The sequence below is a fragment of the Drosophila yakuba genome, chromosome 3L (genome assembly GCF_016746365.2).
Source record: "Drosophila yakuba strain Tai18E2 chromosome 3L, Prin_Dyak_Tai18E2_2.1, whole genome shotgun sequence".
NCBI classification, from domain to species: Eukaryota; Metazoa; Arthropoda; class Insecta; order Diptera; family Drosophilidae; genus Drosophila; species Drosophila yakuba.
Window position 1 is genome coordinate 732,556 of NC_052529.2, and position 22,491 is coordinate 755,046.

Consider the following 22,491-nt stretch of genomic DNA (forward strand, 5'->3'; position numbering starts at 1 on the left):
TACGTAGAGCTCGCCATGGGAACTGCCTCCCTGTTACTCAAACTCCTCCATCCCGCCGTGTTCGTGTGTATCTGTATCTCTTTTGAGGTGAATGAGTGGTTTCGGTTTTGGGGTCTGACGAAACTCGCTTGGAATTCCGGTATCTATATGCCTGGGGCAGATATATCTATCGTGGGGATGGATGGCCGCTCACAAACGATGGTAATTATACCTATATTTGGGTATTATTATCGACTTTTTCGATTCTATATGCGGGGTGAGCCCAAAAAGTGGGGTGGACCCAAAACATTCTTGTGATCGATCCTTTTGATCTCTTCCTAAAAATTTTCTCCAGTAACTTGGACTTTAGGTTATGAAGAGCTATACTAACATTTCCAAATTCCTAACTATTGGATCCCTGAATCTCGGGTTATGAAACTGTCAAACAAACAAACTATGTATGTTGGTCCACTCAAACTGCGGGTCTTGTAAGATTTGGTTTTCGTTTGGCATCGGGCCAATTGAAACAAGTTTTCCTATGGATACTCCATATAAGCGAGTCGAGATGCTGAGGTGCTTGGTTCGAAGTCGGAATCGGGTTCTTGGGACATTTACTATAGGCATTGCAGACTCACATCCGCTAGCAGGGGCGATGGCAACTGCAATATATATAAAAGTTTAGGCGAACGTACAGAAAATCCATTCCAGGCAAAAGCACACACATATCTTTGAGATGCTGGGAAGCCGAGATGCCGTGGCCATGTGTATCTGTATCTTGTACATATAGCTGTAACTTGAAGTATCGCTGCCCGGTTTGGCAGGTGATTGGGTTTGGTTTTGGGATTGGGACTAAATAGCTTGGGCGTCGGCAGCGACGTCGGCAGAGATGAAACCATTTGGACGAAAGCGTTTGATGGATTAGACTTAATACAATTCGAAGATATAAATGGATAACGCTCAGTTTGGGTTCGTATTTTTCGGTCGGTTCCCTTCCATCTCGATGCGATTTTGTTTCGGTGGTGGGAAATCGCACACATAGCATATATCTGGTAGCTGGTATATATTAGGTGTGTGTACAATGTACGTATATAAGGAAAAGTATTGGAAAAGGTATAAAACCACAGCATCAACCTCTGCGGCGGGTGGTGCTAATGGGTGGGTTCTGGGTGGCCTGTCGCTTGGGGACTCCGGGTTTTCGCTTCCTCGGATGCTCGGATGCTTGACGATGACTCGACTCTATTATAGTATATTCCAGCAGCTATCCGCTGCTGACCAGCCAAGGAAACTTTTCTACAAACGCTTTTTGCGGTGGAGATGAGGGGCGGTGGTGCGGGTGGCTGTCGCAGGGGGTAAAAGCCCTTGGCAACCTTTACAAAACGAGCTGGAGCATCGAAGAAAATGACCTTTCCTTTTGCCATTTCATGACTCCGAATACGAGTCCGAAGTGATTGCGATGAGCCAGGAACCCTACAAGCACACACCCTCTAGCTCACACGCTTTGAATTGCACAGCGATATACATATAAACAATATATGTAAGTACATATAAGCAGTCGAACATCCATAAATCGCTAGTGGAATGTTCTTAAACTCGAGCAAAGTTGGGGGTCAATAGTGTTAAATATTTAGGATCAGTTTGGCACCTTAAGGTATTCATAATACCCGTTACTCGTAGAGTAAAAGGGTATACTAGAAATACTTTGAAATATGTTTTAATATTTTTTCATTTTTGTATTGGTCTTGTAAATTTCTATCGATTTGCAAAAAACTTTTTGCCACGCCCACTCTAACGCCCACAAACCGCCAAAAACTGTCAGTGTTGAAAACTCTCTCCCGCACTTCCACTAGCTGAGTAATGGGTATCAGATAGTCGGGGAACTCGACTATAGCGTTCTCTCTTGTTTTATATGCAAATGATAAAAGTGTTTTAAACTTTTAATACAAAAATAAAACTTATATGAACAATATTTAACAATAATTCCTTTACGTGGACTTAAAATTATAAATTCTTTTAAAGTAGTATCCATTATAAAAATTTATAATTTTTAAATCTGCTACTCGTGTAATAGAAAACTCGTCTTCAAAATAGAAAACTTTTCTAAAACATTTCTTTTATGTTACGTTTCAAGTAGTTTGGTTCCACTGTAAGTGGGAGGACCGCCCACCCGCCCAGAGCTCCACTAAGCTCATCTATTATGACCTTTTTCTGAAGAGATGCGGGGATTTAGCCATGGAATTTATTATGGTTATGTATTATATTGAACCTAGCTCCTCATCCCTCGGGACAGAGCGAGCATTGTGAAATCGCTGCCACAACCCGAGATAGTATTTTCCATTACCTTTTTTGATTAGGTCCCTCTTCCTCGCTGGATTCCGATGCCAAGCCAGTTTGAGGTTCAGTTCAGTTGGGTCTCAGTGCTCCGTTGTGGTCCCTCGACCGAAGGTATGTGCATATCTCCACTGGTATCGCCCCATCTTCCGCTCGTTCCCCATTGTGCGCACTATAATCTATATGTGATGTCCGCCTGCAGCGTCCGTCGGTCGTTCAGTGGGCTTCCCTGATTATCTTTTGCTATATAGCCCTGTGTGTATGCTTGCGAGTATCTATGCGACGACTGTCGCACCCAAAAGCACCATAGGGACCTGAATTTTTCCAAGTAATTTCCTTTGTGCCTTCTGCCACTCCAGTTGGCAGTTGCCAGTTGCTAGTTCCCTTGCCCGCTTCCCTCGCCCGATTCTCGATTCTCGATTCCGTGCCACTGCCCCCTTGTTAGCGAAGTCGACTCTGCTGTTGGTAATCCCAATCCCGATTCCGAATCCGATCCCCCTCGCCGTCCATATGATGTGAGCTCATTGCCGTCGCTACTACGAGTTTATTGCCATTTCCATATCGGGGCTTAACATCTCGTGTTATGCCCTGAACTACATGGTGGTGTAATATCGCTCAATTTGCACTGTGGTGGTGGGAACTGGATATTGGAAAAATCAGTTTGGAAAAGTTAAAGGCTATAAAATTAATTAATTTGTGTCTATATTCTATGTTGATATTAGCAGTAGTTATTAGAAAATTTACCAAAATACAGGGTTGTAATTAATGTAGCCACAAAACCGATTAGGTAGAGAGGAATATGAAATTGTAGTTAATCCCTGGGGCTCGTCATCTCTTGCAAGGCAAACAAACATGCACAAAAACTGAACAATTCACTTAAAAAAAATATAACAAAATGGCAAATCGATTTGTTCAACCCAAAAGCTAACCCAAATGAAATCCAATACATGTCGCAGGATGTATTCGGATGTTCGCAGGGAAAGGACGTCAGAAAAGATACCCTCTTTGGTACCCTAGTGCGAATCCGCTCGTCATCTCTGGCACAATACAGATAGATAGATAGCCATCTATCGCAGGCTGTGTGGCAAGGAAGCGAGGAAAGGCGTTGTGCGAGTACAAGAAACGAACTCGCAATGTTGGAGCGGCGCATGACAGAAAGCTGAGGGCCCATCGTCATTATCGTCAGAACCTCCAGAGTCTCGGCTCAAGGGCCATCATCATCATCATTATTATCATCCTCATCCTCATCGTCGTCATCGTCATCGTCTGCAGCAGCCTCCGAAAACCCAAGAGGCTTATGCCGCACCGACAACCCAAATAAGAAGTACGGGGTATAAAGCTGAGTAGCAGAACCAGAGACTAGAGCTCCAGACTTGTTTCGCCATCAATGCCATCGCCTCAGCTACAGTCGGTTCTCACGTTTTCCGCTCGGAACGAATATATATAGCTACATACGAGTATATCTGCACTCTAGATGAACGGGTATTCGTAGAGTCGCTCTTGAGCCGGGGTCTACAGTTTTGGCGAGCCATTCGTATTTGGCATACAATGGAAACGATTATGGCATCGTATGTATGTTTAGCGATTAAAGGGGTCGATTGGCTGAGTCTGGGCCTGGTATGGTGAAAGAATCAATACTATATACGCAACTAACCGCCAGCCAAAGTAAATAAATGAAATGGCATACATTTACAGGATGCTAATGGCTGCGGGGCGATGATGATGAACCAGGTAATTGCCTTTGGTTCTTCCCATGAAAATATCATCGGTTATCGAATGATCTTTAAATAACTAGATTACTCATCGAGCTAAGAGACAAATAAAAATCCAGTCCAGGTTATTCACCGATTTAATTTCATCACATTTCTAATGAAACATTAAAATTCAAATAAAGATTACCTTATGTAGAAATAGAGGGTATTATGCACAGTTTAAAAATTTACAAAAAATCCGCATCCCCTGCTTTCCTAGCTGTAACAATGAAAAAGTTTTCTATATACATATACCAGATAAAATTACCTTCATAAAGTTTGGGGAGCACTGCATGGCAGTTAGACACGCCAGGTCCAATGAGCCACCCTTGTGGGTGAGAAAAGCGCGTGGAACCAGTGGGACTCGATGATTCCGACACAATAAAAAAGTTACACCCAGACGCGCTATATAAATGCCATAAATAGAATAGGCCCCAGAGCTCTAACATTTATAATCCCAATAAAAGGCGACGTACTACGATTTTCTTCTAAGGACAAGGGAATAAAAACGCACTCAAGTTTAATGCAACATCCAATTGAAATGATGGTTAGCAACGAAGTTTCATAAAAAGAAATATATACCCCGCATATCTAAGATGAAATATTTTTTTGGCCCATATTGTATGTATTTATAGTACCCTGGATATGGCTATAATTTAGATCGTGATTTACTTGGTGGTTAGCGTGATTCACACATGCCTTCCCTTATATTTCAGTGCATCCACCGATCACAAACAGTTCCTGACCGGCGAAACCCACGTCAACAGCACCCAATTGGACATTTTTACATGCCCTTCGGCTTCACATCCTCTCAGTCCTGCGATTGGCATATGTACTAGACCGTCTATATATGCCGAACCCCAGCTACACTCGAGGGAAAAAGAAGAAGCGGCACAAGAGTACGAGGACGAGGACGAGGATGAGGTTGAGCGAGCTGAAGAGCTAAAGGTAGTATATATAGTCTGTGCTCATGCTCGTCGTATATCCCTCAACGGCAATTCCGCTTTCAGGGTTTTATGTCAGAGCTCTTAACGCGCTGGGGTTTCAATTTTGCTTTGGGGCGCAGCCGTGTGGCAGTAACCTGAGCCAAAGTTGTTGTGTTTGCATTGATGTTGCCTCTTCTTCGCGTTCTACCTTTATCGGGGAGCCCCCGAGCACCTAACCCTACACTCGTAGGTTTTCCGCCTGTAAGAGTGCTATATTCAAGCCGTCGCCGTCGTCGTTGCCGTCAGTCGAGTCTGACGGCGTCGGTCGGAAATCCTTGAAACGAAAGTCCTGAAGCTCCTGCTTCAGCTTCAGCTGCCAACCCAGGAGGGTTGCCATCGTATGGCGAAACTTTGCCGCAACCGGAACGGATAGCGATGTAGCAATGGCGATGTGGCGTATCCAACGCTCCATAGACCCGGTTGTGTAATCGTAGCGCCCTTAATCGACACTGCGACATTGGCAACTAAATACCTTTTTAATATATTTCCTGCAGTCTTGACTAAGCAACTTCATAACTTATAATGTAGCTAATAGGTATTTGGCTTTAACTCAATTACAATATAAGAAAACCAATAGGTGAATATGTTTCTTTCAGTGCACTTATATGCTCTGCAATCTGTAGGTGCGAGTGTGATTGTGAGTGTCCACCTTCTGGCACCGCAAGGTCCCTCACCGGGATGCTGCTCTGCTGGCATCCGCTTCCCCCACATTTCGTCCTGAGTCCTTCGGACTTCGCCCCTCGCCCTTCGCCGCCCCACCCCCGGCTGTACTCCCATCTAGAATTGATGTAGCACCTACGGTGCTCCCTTTCTCTCTCCATCTGCCCACTTCCGGAGCTTCTGTGCCACGCACGTTCAACTTCAACTTCGCTGCAGGTCATTCGGACTCGTTCAGTCACATTCCACATCGCGTAAAGTTTTCGAGGACGAACGTAAAGTTTTTGCGTTGATTGTTCGTCTCGCTGGGGCGAGTGGAAAGTTGTCTTATAGCTTGGTAACCTGGTCAAAGAACCAGATAGCCAGCCCGAAAACGTCTTAAGAACAACTATAAAGGAGCATCACCTTGACAATGTCAATTCTGATTACCATTTAAGCACTTGAAAAAGAAATTATAGCTTATAATTGGTTTTGAAACATGTTATTGAGGAGAAATTACCTAATTATTACATTCATTTTATATATTTATGTTTGAAACTTGCATATGATATACAAATGGTTGGTATACGCTTGCTTGTTTGTTTATAGTTAAATCAACATTTTCAGTAAATTAGAGTTTTTACCACGAGGAAATAACTCCGTTTTCATAAGGGCTATCTTATACCTTATATATATCTTATACATACTTATAAACTAAGGCACACGTTTTTGGTTGGGTTCCTATTCTAAGGATTTGTCCTTTTCCTCATTCTTTTTCGCAGCGGCCTCAAAGATCTTCTCCAACTGCGTGAGCAGGCCAATGGCTCGATAGTTCTCCTCCATCAGGGCGAATTCCTCCAGGGGCTTCAGTAGACGCAGTGCATCCTTGTAGCTTTCCACGCAACGCGGCAGATTCGCTTCATCGCTGGTCTCTGAATAATGACCGGGACTATTGGCTGGCAGTAATTCCGTATCTTCAGGCAATTGCTCACTGAGCGATTGAATCTTCTGAATCTTTAAACCACAGGGCATTGGACCGCCGTTCTCTTCTGATTTTCGTTTAGTTGCCCTGGCTGGCAAGTCATCGTTATGCTCATCCTCATTGTCCTCGTCATCCTTGATTTCTATGAGTTCAGGTGGCACCTCAATGGCCACGCAATCATCGTCGTCTTCGGGCTCTAATTCTTCTGGTTTTGGATCCACCTGTGGGAAATGGACCAAGCCAGATTCCAGTTCCTCCTGCGACTTCTTGTGGGCCAGGGTGATTTTGTGTTCATTCCGGCCGCAATAACTAACTATATCCCGGAGGTCTAGGGAAAGCGGGACGCGGCGATTGGTCACCTGAACTCCCACTGAAAAAGTGAAGTTGTAGCGACTCTTGAAGTGCTTGAACCACACTTTGTCGGGAAAGAAGGAGTCTATCTTCAGGATGTCCCTCAAACTAATGGCCACAGAGCGTAAATTGTCCAGGTCTAGACGACCCTGGCGAACCAACTGTGATCGCTGGATGTACTCATAGACGCACTTCTCCAGGAACGCTATCTTTCTCTTGCGACGCAGGTGCACTTCATCCGAGGTGGCTTGGTTTTGGCAGGAGGTTGTAACCAATGTCTTAGTTCGATACAGAGGTCGATCGATGGCCCTTTGGTCACTGCTCGTGAGAGTAGGTTCCGGCGATCTGGGCGCCAGGCTGCAAGCCATCGAGGTGTGTCGTCCGCAGTACGACATTATGTCCCTCAGGTCCATGGATCGTGGTGGCCGGCGGGTTATCGTGATCTGACGATTCGACAGGGTTATGTTGTAGGCGGCCTTGAAGTGATTGATCCACGGTTTGTTAGGCACGAAACCTTCAAGTCGCATAAGGTCCCGGAACTCAATCGCACGGTTGCGAATCATTTCCTCGTTGACATCGCTGTGGAGGTAGAATTGGGCCCTCTGGATGTACTCGTACAGGCAGTGGCCCAGAAAGTTCAGCTTGCGCCGGCGCAGCTCGGCATCCTTGTTGGCCGGCTGGCTCAGCCGATTGGTGGCTTCGTGGAACTCCAGGATGGCCTCTCGATTGGACACTATGCTCTTGATTTGCTCCCAGCTGCAGTTGAAGTTCCGCGCGATCTTACTGTACATGGGCACAATGTCGTACTGTCGGATGGCGGCCACCCGCTCCTCCAGAGTCAGCACGTTGCGGATGCGCTGCGATCCATTTGAACTCTCGTGGGCGTCGTCATTCTGAAATGACATCATGGTTTACTTCTTTTTAAAGTCAGATTTATAGGCTAAGTTATGAAGCTAAGAGTGCATTACATGCGAAACTAAAAACTTTACATTAAATAAATATTATAGGAACTGTCATTTTTGTTTTTAACTCAATTGTTGTGTTGGCATATGCTAGTGACTGTATCTGTGTCCGGATATATCATGAACGCTTTTATGTACATATATGTATGTATATATAATAACGCACATGTCCTCATCTGATTCTCAAAAGGCTCTCCGCACATTTCAGCTGAGAGATAACAATTTCAAAAGACTTAACTCAATCGAAGCATTGCACTCTCACTTACTCACTACGAAAGTACTTACGTCAGAGTACATTTCCACTCCCACTCTCACGCTTTCACGCTCAGGTTCTCCACTCTCTCTTAGCGTGCTCTCTGCTCTCCCTCTCGTGACCGATAAAGTTCTGCTCCGTTCACAATGAAGGTAATGGGTAATACGAAATCGTTATTATAGAGACAACTGATGGGAATCTTGTATACATACCTCTTAGTCGCACAGCTTAGAGCATAGAACACACTTTGCCACAAATGTGCAGCAGTTTTTTAGGCACATGAAACTCACTAAATGTGCGGGCGCACGTTTCCAGTTTCCAGAGCGAGTGCAAATCGAAGACTGAACATGCGGACCGAACAGTGCAGAGATCTGGACTCTCTTCCGTTTTACGGAGCGCGAAAAACCGGATCTTCGCGAGAGACATTCCGCTCTTTCTCTCGCGATCTAAACCGACTTCCCACGATCCGATCGCAGCTACAAGTCTGCGGTATTCGTTTGTGGTATGGGATTTATTTTCGGATCGAGAGTAAATAATCTCTTGCTAAAGCAGCTATAACTGGTTTAACATGCCGAAATACACAAATCGCATTACCACCTAATCGGAGCGAAAACTGGTTTGATTTGTATATATAAGCTATTTCTTCTCAATTTATATCTAGTGCTTCATTTAACGTTTATTTACCTGGTGAACACCTAACGTTCACCAGACAATCTATTTGATTTTTATAATTATTTGCAAAGTCTTGGTCTTAACTCTCATTTTAAATGTAGTTTAGAGGTAAAAACAAAGCGCAGATCGGATCAAAGATCGAAATCCTCGTTTTGTGGCGGATTTACGACCGATTTTTCAACTTCAGTTAGCAGTCCAATGGCCCGAAAGTTGTCACTCATCATGGCGTACTCTTGTAAAACCTTTACGTAGGCCAAGGCCATATTTTTACTGTCGATGGATTTCAGCGAATTTTGTAAGGTGGCTACTACTGCAGGGTCCACTTCATCATTACTAGGCTCATTTTCCTCCTGCTTTTCAGGAATTCATCTTTAGGTTATTTCTATAATAGCCAAAGTATCTGTTTACTCACCTTAACTACTGTCGTTGCTTGAGATTTAACAGCAACGATAATGGGAAACAACTGGGAGGACTAGAAAAAGCTTTCGAAAATTAGACAGATTTTGCATTTTAAAGGAAGAACTAACCTGATCAAGGTTTTCTTTTGAGCTAGTTTCCCTTTCCAACGACCTCATTTCCTCTACCTCGTTAATTTCAATAGGCTAAGGAGTTCATAATAAGTACTAATAAGTTTTTGATGATTTACTAGAAATAACCCACCTCTATCTCTATTTTGATGGTAGATTCTTCTGAGGTAGAATCCGTACGTACTCGTATTTCTAATTCCTTCGACTTCGTCTGCAATAATAGTATTAATTGTTGTTGGCACTTTTTATTTGTGTTCTACCATTTGTGGCGATTTGCTGGTTTCCTTATTTACTGCCGCTCTAGCCTTTTTATCATCAGCCCATTTTTTACACACTTTGCAAAGCTTGGATGGATTTCTAGTCACCTTTCTTAGGTATGCACACCTCTTGCAACCACTTTTATTTAATCCGATTTGTTTCTAAGATTAGTTTTATATGAAGTAGCATTTAACTTAGCCTTCAATTGGTTCACTATACTCACCAAGTTAATGGCTTCCTTTAACTTTTGGGTTTCAGCACTCAACTGTTTTTTATGTTTCTAAAAATGTAAATCGACCAGGATTTAAAAACATGGATAGGTAAGGGAGATAAGGAAGATAATGCTATAGGCGGCTATCAGATACCCCTTATTCCGATAATGGAAGTGCAAGGAAGTAATTACAAATTCTTTTGTAATGATCCTTACATTGATCAGCATCGGCTTCTCAGTAAGCTGTTCAGTCTTGTCCATCCTGGCCTTCGTCAACTGGTCCAGGCGATCCCGCCACCGCTCGCAGAGTCCCTTGGTCTTGTGCTGTTCCTGCACCAGGTAGAAGGAGCTGCCCACGTGGATCTCGCGCTTTGTGGGATCGGTCTCCGCTTGGATTTTAATCCTCAGGGAGACCAGGCGGCTGTTCACCTCGGCGAGCATCTCCTCCATTTGCTCTATGTGCCGCTTGACCTTGAAGATTTCGGCATCCTGCAGGTCAATCAGCATGCTCCTGTACTTTCCAATAAGTGCCTTGGAGCGAATCACTTGCTTGGCTAGCGCCATGGATTGTTCCCTGTAGTCCTTAATCTTCGCGTAATTCTTCTCCTTCTGGAGGACGGTGCGCAACTGATCGAGCCTGCTATAGGTATTCTTATGGTAGCGGGTGGCCTTCCGAAGATTCGACTCCGCTGAGGCGAACTCGGCAGCATTCGGGGCACGAAATCCTGGCGGGGCAGGACCCAGGGCAAATACCCGGGACTGCAGGTTGTCCGGTAAAATGGATTTCCTCTCCATCACTTTAGCAAAAATAGAAGACTTCCGACTTCCACAGAGTTTGTGGCTGCACAATGATATTGCCCAACTGATTCAGTTTGGGTTGCCAGTTCGTATTTATCGATAAAGTCTTGCTCCAATTGATCAAGATTGCATAATATTATAAACTATTATTTATTTTACATATTTTCAAGATTTCTCGTTTATTTCGTTATAAACATTTTTTCATTTTCTATTACGTGCAAATGAACTTAATTTCTTATACCCCGGTTGTGATTATGGTGTTGCCAGACTGTCTGGTTTTAGCTAATTCTTAAGCCCCAATTGCTCCGTTTGCGTGGACTGGATGCACTTTATTCCTCTTTTAAATATAAAAAGGGTTAGAACTGTTGGTTTTTCATTAGAAATTCCTCAAGACAGTCCTTTCCTTATGTATAAAACAAACGGTATGGCCAGAACGCAAGATTTTAGCCAATACCTAAGCCCCATTTGTTCAGAACCAGATTCGTTGTTCAGTGATGTTAGCGAATGCATAAACCATATTAAATAAAAGTCTTAACTCTCATTTTAAATGTAGTTTAGAGGTAAAAACAAAGCGCAGATCGGATCAAAGATCGAAATCCTCGTTTTGTGGCGGATTTACGACCGATTTTTCAACTTCAGTTAGCAGTCCAATGGCCCGAAAGTTGTCACTCATCATGGCGTACTCTTGTAAAACCTTTACGTAGGCCAAGGCCATATTTTTACTGTCGATGGATTTCAGCGAATTTTGTAAGGTGGCTACTACTGCAGGGTCCACTTCATCATTACTAGGCTCATTTTCCTCCTGCTTTTCAGGAATTCATCTTTAGGTTATTTCTATAATAGCCAAAGTATCTGTTTACTCACCTTAACTACTGTCGTTGCTTGAGATTTAACAGCAACGATAATGGGAAACAACTGGGAGGACTAGAAAAAGCTTTCGAAAATTAGACAGATTTTGCATTTTAAAGGAAGAACTAACCTGATCAAGGTTTTCTTTTGAGCTAGTTTCCCTTTCCAACGACCTCATTTCCTCTACCTCGTTAATTTCAATAGGCTAAGGAGTTCATAATAAGTACTAATAAGTTTTTGATGATTTACTAGAAATAACCCACCTCTATCTCTATTTTGATGGTAGATTCTTCTGAGGTAGAATCCGTACGTACTCGTATTTCTAATTCCTTCGACTTCGTCTGCAATAATAGTATTAATTGTTGTTGGCACTTTTTATTTGTGTTCTACCATTTGTGGCGATTTGCTGGTTTCCTTATTTACTGCCGCTCTAGCCTTTTTATCATCAGCCCATTTTTTACACACTTTGCAAAGCTTGGATGGATTTCTAGTCACCTTTCTTAGGTATGCACACCTCTTGCAACCACTTTTATTTAATCCGATTTGTTTCTAAGATTAGTTTTATATGAAGTAGCATTTAACTTAGCCTTCAATTGGTTCACTATACTCACCAAGTTAATGGCTTCCTTTAACTTTTGGGTTTCAGCACTCAACTGTTTTTTATGTTTCTAAAAATGTAAATCGACCAGGATTTAAAAACATGGATAGGTAAGGGAGATAAGGAAGATAATGCTATAGGCGGCTATCAGATACCCCTTATTCCGATAATGGAAGTGCAAGGAAGTAATTACAAATTCTTTTGTAATGATCCTTACATTGATCAGCATCGGCTTCTCAGTAAGCTGTTCAGTCTTGTCCATCCTGGCCTTCGTCAACTGGTCCAGGCGATCCCGCCACCGCTCGCAGAGTCCCTTGGTCTTGTGCTGTTCCTGCACCAGGTAGAAGGAGCTGCCCACGTGGATCTCGCGCTTTGTGGGATCGGTCTCCGCTTGGATTTTAATCCTCAGGGAGACCAGGCGGCTGTTCACCTCGGCGAGCATCTCCTCCATTTGCTCTATGTGCCGCTTGACCTTGAAGATTTCGGCATCCTGCAGGTCAATCAGCATGCTCCTGTACTTTCCAATAAGTGCCTTGGAGCGAATCACTTGCTTGGCTAGCGCCATGGATTGTTCCCTGTAGTCCTTAATCTTCGCGTAATTCTTCTCCTTCTGGAGGACGGTGCGCAACTGATCGAGCCTGCTATAGGTATTCTTATGGTAGCGGGTGGCCTTCCGAAGATTCGACTCCGCTGAGGCGAACTCGGCAGCATTCGGGGCACGAAATCCTGGCGGGGCAGGACCCAGGGCAAATACCCGGGACTGCAGGTTGTCCGGTAAAATGGATTTCCTCTCCATCACTTTAGCAAAAATAGAAGACTTCCGACTTCCACAGAGTTTGTGGCTGCACAATGATATTGCCCAACTGATTCAGTTTGGGTTGCCAGTTCGTATTTATCGATAAAGTCTTGCTCCAATTGATCAAGATTGCATAATATTATAAACTATTATTTATTTTACATATTTTCAAGATTTCTCGTTTATTTCGTTATAAACATTTTTTCATTTTCTATTACGTGCAAATGAACTTAATTTCTTATACCCCGGTTGTGATTATGGTGTTGCCAGACTGTCTGGTTTTAGCTAATTCTTAAGCCCCAATTGCTCCGTTTGCGTGGACTGGATGCACTTTATTCCTCTTTTAAATATAAAAAGGGTTAGAACTGTTGGTTTTTCATTAGAAATTCCTCAAGACAGTCCTTTCCTTATGTATAAAACAAACGGTATGGCCAGAACGCAAGATTTTAGCCAATACCTAAGCCCCATTTGTTCAGAACCAGATTCGTTGTTCAGTGATGTTAGCGAATGCATAAACCATATTAAATTAAAGTAAAGCAAATAGATTTAATTATAAATGTAAAGGAAAAGTTATAACCAGAGGTATCAATTAGGAATGTGCTTTTAAAATAAATCGTTTAAAAGTATTATTATTTTTTTTTTAGTAATTTGAGTGCTTTTTTGTGCAATCCCTACGTTTGATCCACCTCGAAGTCTTTGCTCTTGGCTGGATATTGAATGGCGCTCTCCGCCTGCATTAGCAGTCCGATGGCCCGGAAATTATCCTGGATCATGGCGTACTCCTGGAGCGCTCTTAGGTGTCTCATTGCCTCCTCCGCGTTGCTTATGGAGATCTCGTCCGCGGGTTCTGACGAATCATTAGCATTGGGACCGGCGGCATTAAAGACTGTGATGTGGTCCTCTTCCTGCGTCCGATCCGTTTGCACCTCGTAGTCATTCTGGATCTCGGTATCGACATCCTCCAATGGCAACTTTCGTTTCCGATACGGACGAATCTGCCGGGAAATAACTGTGCTGACAGTGGTGCCCATGGACAACATCCTGCCTTTCGGGATACCGGTGTCCGCACTGACCACCGTTTCGTCGTAATCATTGATGGTAAGTTCCCGCGGCTGTGGGAGAGGCTCGTCCTTCAGAATCTCGGCCATCTCGTCGTAGTACAGCCAGTTTGGATGGTAGTGCGGGCCCTTCGCCAGGTGCTTGCTCCTTATGCAGTAGTAGGTCTTCTTCAGGTTCCTAAATTTGCGATCCAGCTGAACGGCATCGATGTCTGTCATTCCCTGGCTCTCAAGGACAACGACCATTTCCCCCCAAATGTCCTTGATTTTTCTTCTCGGATCCCGAAAATCAGCTTGGCGTTCATTGTAAAGGGACAGTAAAAGTCGGGTGTTGGACGCACACCACTTCTTTTCGTCATCTGGGTTATTGAATGTTTTCTATTAGTTTTCCTTTTGCATTGGCGTACTTTACTTACACTTGAAATCCATTGCTATAAATAGCAACTCAGTTGGATGACGAAAAAATTGTCTTTCCTAGGCTGCGATTTTTTTCTGGCGGCGTGGTAAAGGTATCATGATCCAAGCAGCTGTGTTTTGTTTTTTCTCTATCGATAACTATCGAAAAGGTTGCACGAAACAAAGATGGGAATGAAAATTTGGTTTTTTGAAGATGCATTGGGTTACTTAAAGAATATTGCAGTATTTAAGTTATATTTGGCTTATACACACCTCCGGTGATAAGTACTCACTATTTTATATTTACTTGATAAATAACCTTCACACCTTTTCAAGCGGGTTCCTGGCGAGTTTTTTTTCGAAAATAATGATCTTTTTAATTTCAAAATCTCGGAGTTAGGTTTCACTGGGAAAGTAGTTTCAGCTTTAGGCCTTCTACTACCTAATTATAGAGGATATATATTTATGGGCCTAGAATACCCTACAAATGAACATATAAACTATAACTGTGCTGCCATCTATCGGCAACGTCACTTCCATTTGCAGACGGTAGGTGTCGCCCAAAAACAGCTCGCCGATACAGGCGCTGTTGCAAACATGTAAAATAAGTGGATATCACTTGAGTATACATAGATACAAAAGTATCTTAAAGTAAAGTATCTTAAATTTCACATAAGTATATTTCTAAAGCTATTTTTCCAAGATATTTTAAACGTTTCAACTATATGTCATTTCAGCACCCTTTTTATTACACTATTATAATCTAATATATAAGTCTTTGGAGGAATTTATGCCCATTTTCTCATATCAACCCAATGGAGCGTGTCCTAAATTTAATTTCCGCTACAAATAAAATGGAAATTTACGTATGCATAATGGGTCTGAATGTTTTGGCACATTTTCCTAGAAACACCTGCGCAGCGAGGTGAATGTGTGAAAAACTTGGTTAGAATATCTCAAGAAGCGCACTTCCGTTTGGGCCTAGATAATAACCGTGAAGGGCCAACTCAGTAGTACGTAAAGCAGCCAGTCGGTAGTTGCAACCCCAGAATGTGACTTTCAATAATATTTTGGTAGGGGGTTCAGCGAAGCGCAACCTTGTAAAAGGTGTGTGGACCCTACAGGCCCTCACAAATAAAGGGCCCGAAACCAGAGCCAAATAATTGTTGCGCAAATAGGCGAAGCCAACTCACTGATTTTCCCATGAGGAGTTGGACCAAAACGCGACCAGTGGAGCAAACAATGTGGGAAAATAGACTCTTGAATATGATTGACAATGTTTAGGGGCCTTTTTTTAGGACTCTAGATATATTTTTTTGACGGTCTGCCCATGGCAATGGCTTCATTATGTTGAACAGCTCCCACAGTAATAAGGCCCACAGTTTCGGGCTGACTGCTTGAAAATTGCACTTCGTGCAGGCGGACTTCAAATTCATTTCGCTTAAATGTGTGGCGCTGCCTTTGGGCCCCAAGTCGCCCAGTCTCGCAGTTAGTTGCACCGTGGAAGCCAAGGTGAGATCGTTAAACAATTGACTAGTGAGCTGTTCTTTTATGGCTCACCTCACCTTACTTAAAATTGTTCCTACAACAATCGAAAAAGTGCCGACATTGCTGTGGAATATGAACTACTTTCAGGGCATTCATTTTTCTCTGTGGAAGACCTGGGCGAATTCCAAATTATCTGAGGTCCACAGTAGGCGAGATCGGTTCACTGGGAGTTCAATGCTCGCGGGTCACGACTTTGCCTCCATCGAGCAGACATAAATCGGAGCAGCCAACAACTTGATGCGGGGACTTTGACAGACTGTTCGAGATCTGCGATTTCCTTGGGATTTGGATTGGGACCCGGATCGAGATCAGGAGTGTATGCATCTGGACTCGGGCATTTCAATCAATTGACGGAAGTGCCTTTTTCGCCAGCGAAACGATCATGATGTATGTTATTGGCCCCGAATCCCGGCCTACCCATTTGCTATTTGTCAAATTTTCATTAGATGGCCATAAATTGAAATCACGCCGCATTTGTTTTTGGTCAGCACACAAATAAATTTCGCGGTGCCGCACCGATTCTCACGATCTCAGGAGCAAATGATTGGATTATAGATAGATGAGGGGTAAGGCACTAAAACTTTCTAGCTGTTCACACCAGCTGGTCTCTCGATCTACGTTTTGGTCTTGGCCAATCGCCACCTGCACTTGGGAGTTTGGCAGATCTGCCAGAGGTCTTACACTCGAAGAATCAGAGAGTACCCATGTGGCTTCACTTGTTTGCATTATAGTAATATTAAAACTAAGAATGTCATATTTTCTGTGAGTGCATCAGTTGGTGCCGGAGCAGGATCTGAGATGCTGGACCTGGTCCCCACACGTTCGAGTATGTTGCTTGGCTAAAAGCGAATTCCAGTTGCAAACCCATTTTTGGCACGATCGCTGAGCTCAAACCTTTTTGGGAAGAAGCCGCCGCCACAAGGAGCATTGATTTGGAGTTGCATTTGCTTTTGGTATTGGTTATTGGGTATTCGGTATTGGGTATTGGGTATTGGTACAGCCAATTGCCAGAAGGCGACCAGAACGCACACGTGGATACGGAATGGGTATGGGTATGTACCATACTCTATGGAGCATGGGATGGTGCTGGAGCTGTGCCATGTGTTGCGGGGAGTGGCAAGGGGAACGCGGGCAGTGAGAGTTCGCAGGTGTGTGCTGCTGTATCTGTGGCTTGGCTTGGATCGTGATTGCTGGCAGTTCGGCTCTGACTTGGACTTGGATTTGGATTTGGACTTGGACGTTGGGTATCCAGCTGCGAGAACGCACCCACTTGGCCAGCACACACACTCGCACACTCACACTCACCCGCACACACACACCCACAATCAGCGGGTCCAGACGAGGCCAGCGGCAAAGATCGTGTTCATGCGGTGTCTTTATGACCACACCGAGAAAATAGGGGGTATACAAATGCTGAGTTTGCTGTGACCCGTTTCAAAATCATTGATTAATGGACATTTCCCCAATGGGCAAGGAAACCTATCTAAATAATAAAAGCGTTGTATAAGAGTAATATTCAAGGGTATCTTATAAATGGTTGACAAAAGTGTATAGCCAGCATACGTGCATACATTGGAATGGGATGTTTGAGATTGATATTCGTGTGCTGTATCGCAGAAAAGCACAGTGCCCGTGCTGATTGATTAATCATTGCCGGTAATTTGATTTTGTGCCTTTTGTGCGCAGTTCCACCGTTAGACGGTCGGCCAGGCCCATTGCTATAGCTCACATGGATCTCGTGGCTCCGGCTCCCATAGCCATATACTCCGTGCTCCGATCTGCTCGACAAGCCTCTTTCAGCGCTTTGATTGATTGTTTCATTGCATTTTGAGCACTGGGCTTGAGCTTGCCATATTCACCTGGTTGCCAGTCAGTCATACAAAATACTCGAGAAACTCGTGGAACTCCGAGACACCCGACATGTGTTCCCTGCATCTCCATCTCCATCTCCATCTACGGCTGACTTATGGATTTGTTTCTTGCTGGCCCCTCGCTTTTCTGCATGTCAGCTTAGCTGTCAAAATCCTTGAGCCGACTACAATGTCTAAATGGCTGGCACACTTTTGATTCGGCTGATTAACAACTCGGCAGTGGAGCTGCCGTTTGACAGTTTTTTTCGCGGAGAAAATCGGAGAAAGATCGATGACAGTTTTGGCTGATCTTCGGCCTGACGGATGGCCATAAATTAATCTATTTACCAAAGCCATTGCAGCCATTGAATAATGCAGATGATATGTGAAATTAAAATTGCATTAGAAATTTAACGCTGATCGATGGCAGTAAGAAAGCTACAGGGGATTTTTTGTTTATAGTTTGAACTTAAGCTGAATTATTTATATAGAAATGTACAATAATCTTTTAAACCTAATATAAAATATGTAATACGTTATATATCTGACTGCCCTTTCATAGAAGCGCACTATTCAGAAGCGGATTCCCATGGATCTTAATAAGCTTAATCGTTTCATATATTATTTTATTTTTTGGCGATCCCCGCCAGCAGTCAATAATAACAATAAGCCCACATAATCGAGGTCTAAACCATGGCTTTTACCCACAGGGTAAAATAGCACACCCATTTCGGGGCGTTTCCCGTCGATGAGCAGGGATCCTTCATGGGAAGTCAAGCGGAGGACAAAGGCGTTCGCTGACTGGAAGGCGTCGAGTCCTGCCTCTAAACACCTGGGCCTCGGGTGAATGCAAATATCTGGGAATAACAATGCGGTGATTCACATTGTGACGTCACAATGTCGCAGTATGTCAGCGGCTGCTTTATCGTGATCCGGCCAGATGACAACCCCTAATTGAGGTCGCCGCTCTTGCCACAGTCCCTGTCGACGGCTCTCCATCTTCTTCTACCCCAAGGACGCTAGCCAGGACTCGACGGGCGGCGCAAAAAACAATCGCGAAAAAAAAGAAATCAAATAGCGTACACTGGTAAAAATGGAAAAATTTAATGTATAAACAACACATATAAATCCAAGTGTTTCCAGAGCAAACGGGAATTTATTTTGAAAGCAATTGTAAAGGTATATAGGTATGCAACAAAATATGTTTATTTTTTAGCTCTGTTAAATTTTTTGAGGTGATGATTACAAGTTACTCCAGTGGAATATTCATTTCTCAATTCCCTTAAATATTTATTTGGTTAAACATATTTCTAAGAAATATTTCCCTCACTGTAGTCGATGAAAACAGCGCGCAAAAGTGCAGCTGATGCTGACGCAATCGTGGGAAAAGTTCGCGGCGCAACCCTGACAACCCAGATCGCAAACGACAACCCTTGGCCTCCCGGTCGCGACGCAAGGAGCCACACAGCTGGTCAAGATGACTTCGATCCTGATCCTGGGCTCCGCGATCCCAGCTGCCGCCAGTCGCAGCCGTACAGTCGCGTCTTGTTTGGCGAACGTCGATGGGTGATGGCCTAGGATGATTGGATGGGAGCTGGATGGACTGCGGAGTGGATGCCATATGTCAACGCTGCGCACGCGCAGATACAAATGTATCTGTAGCGGGAAATCAGTCCAATTAAAAATAATAAAGGTGCAACTGCGGACCGTTCGGCAGCTTGTTAGTGTGGACCAACTCCCAAGATGGCAGATTGCACACAAAACAATAGCCCCTCCGATATTCCTCCTCATTGGCAAAAATCGCCTCTAGGCGCGTGGGAAAGCCAAAATAAAAATCTCCACCTGCCGCGCCCCTTTTGTAGAAGAAATCTGCGTTTCACCATGTTTGGTTTCGGCAAAAATATGTATTTACTTTATGGGTTCGTGATCGAATCAAAAGCGCGGCCATAAAACCGCTAAATTGCGGAATTCTAACAGCAATTCGAGTGCAACACGAACATGCACAAGGAAAAAAAGTGCCAGTTTAAATAAAAGTATTTTTGAGGCAAGGAGTAAGGACACAAGTCCTATTTAATGAAATGGGAGACTGTACAGGATGTCGCTTTAATACCATTTCTAGATAACATTTTATTTATTAATAGTTTTATTGACAGACTGATGGCAATATTTTTCTCTCTGCTTGGAGTTAGCCCGCTGACAATTCTATTTGGCACGAGCTCATTAAGCTCCATTTATATGCAACCTGAGCCATGACTGGTCCAAAATCGCGAATGCAGCCGCCTCTCGAACTCCCGATCGCCACTCGATCCACTCGAGACCCCACTCCAAATCCGAATCTGAATCCGAATCCGAATCGCAGTCCCAGCACCATACTCCCCGTATTCCGTACTCCAAAAGCCGATGACAAGTTGTTGTCCGTTGTGGCCGGCGAATGATTTACGGGCTCTCTAGAGAGCCAGCCAGCTTCTCGGCATCAGGTCGCATGCCAAAAGGCAGCCAGCAAAGTGCGGAAAATACATACACATATGTAGGAAAACAAAACGCTTAAATGGAAAACACACAGGTGGGGTGTTGTTGGCTCGCAACTCTGGCCAACATGCGGGCAACATTCTTGTCTTCGGTCATAGGGCGACACAGATAAACAAATGGAAAACAATGTTGAAATATTTTAATTGCCTGCCGGTGACATTCAAGCCGCATGAATGATGTCGTTGCCAAACCGTTTACACGGCAACGTGTAGACAACTTTTTCTAAATGCCCAAGACAGTTGATGTTTTTATTTAGAAAGTTTATAGGACCTTATAAAATATCAAAATGCCTGCATAGAAACAGTCTGTATGAATAAATTGTGTCTTGTTGCTGTTATGTGATACTTCTTGATCGATCGTAGTTCGATTACCAAACTAGTCTAGTCACTCCAATCACTTTCAAGACATATGGCTTCTGCACCTATTTCGCCGAATCGACACCTTGTCACACCCGAGAGTTTATTTTACAGCGGGGGTCATTAGGTCATCTGACAGTCAATCAGCGGCTGCGTCTGGCTTTTGCAGCCATACAACTGGTTTTTCCTTCGCCAAGAATGCTAAATCTTTTTTCCAGCTTTGTCAGCTGCTGGCTGCGGCAGTTGTCGCAATTAGTTGCCGCCTCTGTTCACGGCGGCTGCGAATTTTCGCCAGAGCTGCGATTTTGAGTAATCATCGGCTGGCGGAAATCCACAATGCAGCGCCCCGGCAGCAAAGTAGCAACTCTTGACCCACAAACTTGACAAATCCATCAGCGGCCGTACGCCCCGAAACTCTTGAAGCTGCGATGGAGCCTCTCCCTCGATCGTAAATCAAACGCTCGTAACTTTTTCTGTAAATCATCGAAGGGGCTGGCGAAAAAAGAGCGAAGATTCCACTGAAAAATCATAAGTCACTGCATGTCTGGGTAGTCATCTTCATCTGCAGTCCGCTCCACAGGTGGTTGGTTGAGGGGCGTGGGAGAGTGTGCAGGGGGGTGGGAGGGGTAACTTTACCGCCTCATATGCAAAGTGTCAGTCATAAGTGACTTTTTTGATTTTGTCTGCCAGCAGCAATAACAGCAATACACCAACACAGCCAGCTCAGCAAATTAATTATAGCCAAGCCGTTTTCAGACGTATTTCTTTCGCGGCGATTTTTATAGCCCCGCAGAGGGTATGGCAGTTTTGCAGAAGGGTTCAAACTTCTTAGATGGAAGCACTTCTGCGTAAGATACTCTTATTGGTCAACTCTGCGAAAAAGAGTAATAAATAATGGTGTGATTATAGCAAATTACAATTTCATCAAGTCAGGCTGAGGCTGGCAATGGCATTGAATTTTTCTAGGATTCTTGTAAATGTAAATGCAAGGGTATTTCCACCTTCGATGTCGGAAATTAACCTTTATCCTCTGCATTTTTTTTTGGTAACCTGGCAGAGTTGCATGTTGCATGTTCGCGGAGCACCTTTCACCTTAAACTGTTTGCTTTATGACCTCTTTCAGATGGATATTGTTGACGGCTGCGGCTTGGCTGTCAGGTGCTATTTTCCTTCTCCTTTTTCCTCATTTCAGTTCGCTTGATGGGTGTCTGTCCGGTTTGACATGGCCGAGGGCCAAAAAGGCCGAAGCCGACTCCAAAGCTTCTAGGCACCTTTCACTCGAGTCCAGAGAATCCGCAGGTTCGCACCTGTGTACGTTTTTGGATGCCAGTTGGATGCACCTCCGTACCTCGTGAGCCGCTAATTAATCGACTTTGCAGGGGCCTTGATTAAACCGAGCTCTCTGTCTTCCTCTTTCCTTCCAGCTCGTTGTTGGCAGCATTTGAACTTTCGACCCGGGCCCATAAATATCGGCAAAAGATGTGAGATACGCGACGTCGTCGTCTTGGTACGCAACAGCAGCAACAGCAAACGCAGCAGCATCAGCAGCAACATCGCAGCAACATTGCAGCAGCAGCACCAACAGAGTCATCATTAGCTACATCCATAAGCTCCAGCGGAGGCCGATGTCGATGTCGTTTAGCATGTCGGCTTTATGTCAATTAGATGTTCGTCTTCGATTAAGTCCAAGCCACTGGGCGAGTACACATAATTTGGCGCTTGTGACAGCAATTTGCCTGCCCCGCGGCCACGCCCCCAATGTGTATTCGTGGGGCATACCGCCCCTTTTTAGGTGACATTCGAGGCACTTGCGAGTG

At 44.1% G+C, this 22,491-nt stretch overlaps 4 protein-coding genes across 8 annotated transcripts; all 4 read right to left on the reverse strand.

Moving 5' to 3' along the window:
• Nucleotides 1–6,166: 6,166 nt before the first annotated feature.
• LOC6532265 lies at nt 6,167–8,588 on the reverse strand. Its single transcript, XM_002093001.3, has 3 exons — nt 8,441–8,588; nt 8,261–8,360; nt 6,167–7,906 (listed from the first exon to the last, which is right to left on the reverse strand). The coding sequence occupies exons 2-3, from the start codon at nt 8,270–8,272 to the stop codon at nt 6,422–6,424; spliced, it is 1,497 nt and encodes a 498-aa protein (XP_002093037.1). The 5' UTR covers nt 8,273–8,360; nt 8,441–8,588; the 3' UTR covers nt 6,167–6,421.
• Nucleotides 8,589–8,884: 296 nt separating this feature from the next.
• Nucleotides 8,885–10,760, reverse strand: LOC6532266. 3 transcript variants are annotated; one of them, XM_015193780.3, is made up of 7 exons: nt 10,113–10,760; nt 9,909–9,965; nt 9,688–9,846; nt 9,561–9,632; nt 9,428–9,502; nt 9,313–9,372; nt 8,885–9,253 (listed from the first exon to the last, which is right to left on the reverse strand). In XM_015193780.3, the coding sequence occupies exons 1-7, from the start codon at nt 10,689–10,691 to the stop codon at nt 9,032–9,034; spliced, it is 1,224 nt and encodes a 407-aa protein (XP_015049266.1). In that variant the 5' UTR covers nt 10,692–10,760; the 3' UTR covers nt 8,885–9,031. The 3 variants fall into 3 exon arrangements, with proteins under 3 accessions (XP_015049266.1, XP_039230624.1, XP_002093038.2); XM_039374690.2 differs by having other exon boundaries at nt 9,561–9,638; nt 10,113–10,758; XM_002093002.4 differs by having other exon boundaries at nt 8,885–9,250; nt 9,561–9,638; nt 10,113–10,757.
• Nucleotides 10,761–11,232: 472 nt separating this feature from the next.
• LOC120321591 lies at nt 11,233–13,006 on the reverse strand. Of its 3 annotated transcripts, none has more exons than XM_039374689.2 (7): nt 12,359–13,006; nt 12,155–12,211; nt 11,934–12,092; nt 11,807–11,878; nt 11,674–11,748; nt 11,559–11,618; nt 11,233–11,499 (listed from the first exon to the last, which is right to left on the reverse strand). In XM_039374689.2, the coding sequence occupies exons 1-7, from the start codon at nt 12,935–12,937 to the stop codon at nt 11,278–11,280; spliced, it is 1,224 nt and encodes a 407-aa protein (XP_039230623.1). In that variant the 5' UTR covers nt 12,938–13,006; the 3' UTR covers nt 11,233–11,277. The 3 variants fall into 3 exon arrangements, with proteins under 3 accessions (XP_039230623.1, XP_039230622.1, XP_039230621.1); XM_039374688.2 differs by having other exon boundaries at nt 11,233–11,496; nt 11,807–11,884; nt 12,359–13,004; XM_039374687.2 differs by having other exon boundaries at nt 11,807–11,884; nt 12,359–13,004.
• Nucleotides 13,007–13,463: 457 nt separating this feature from the next.
• LOC6532267 lies at nt 13,464–14,549 on the reverse strand. Its single transcript, XM_002093003.4, has 2 exons — nt 14,412–14,549; nt 13,464–14,354 (listed from the first exon to the last, which is right to left on the reverse strand). Exons 1-2 carry the CDS (start codon nt 14,422–14,424, stop codon nt 13,609–13,611), a joined length of 759 nt encoding a protein of 252 aa, XP_002093039.2. The 5' UTR covers nt 14,425–14,549; the 3' UTR covers nt 13,464–13,608.
• Between the last annotated feature and the right edge of the window lie 7,942 nt (nt 14,550–22,491).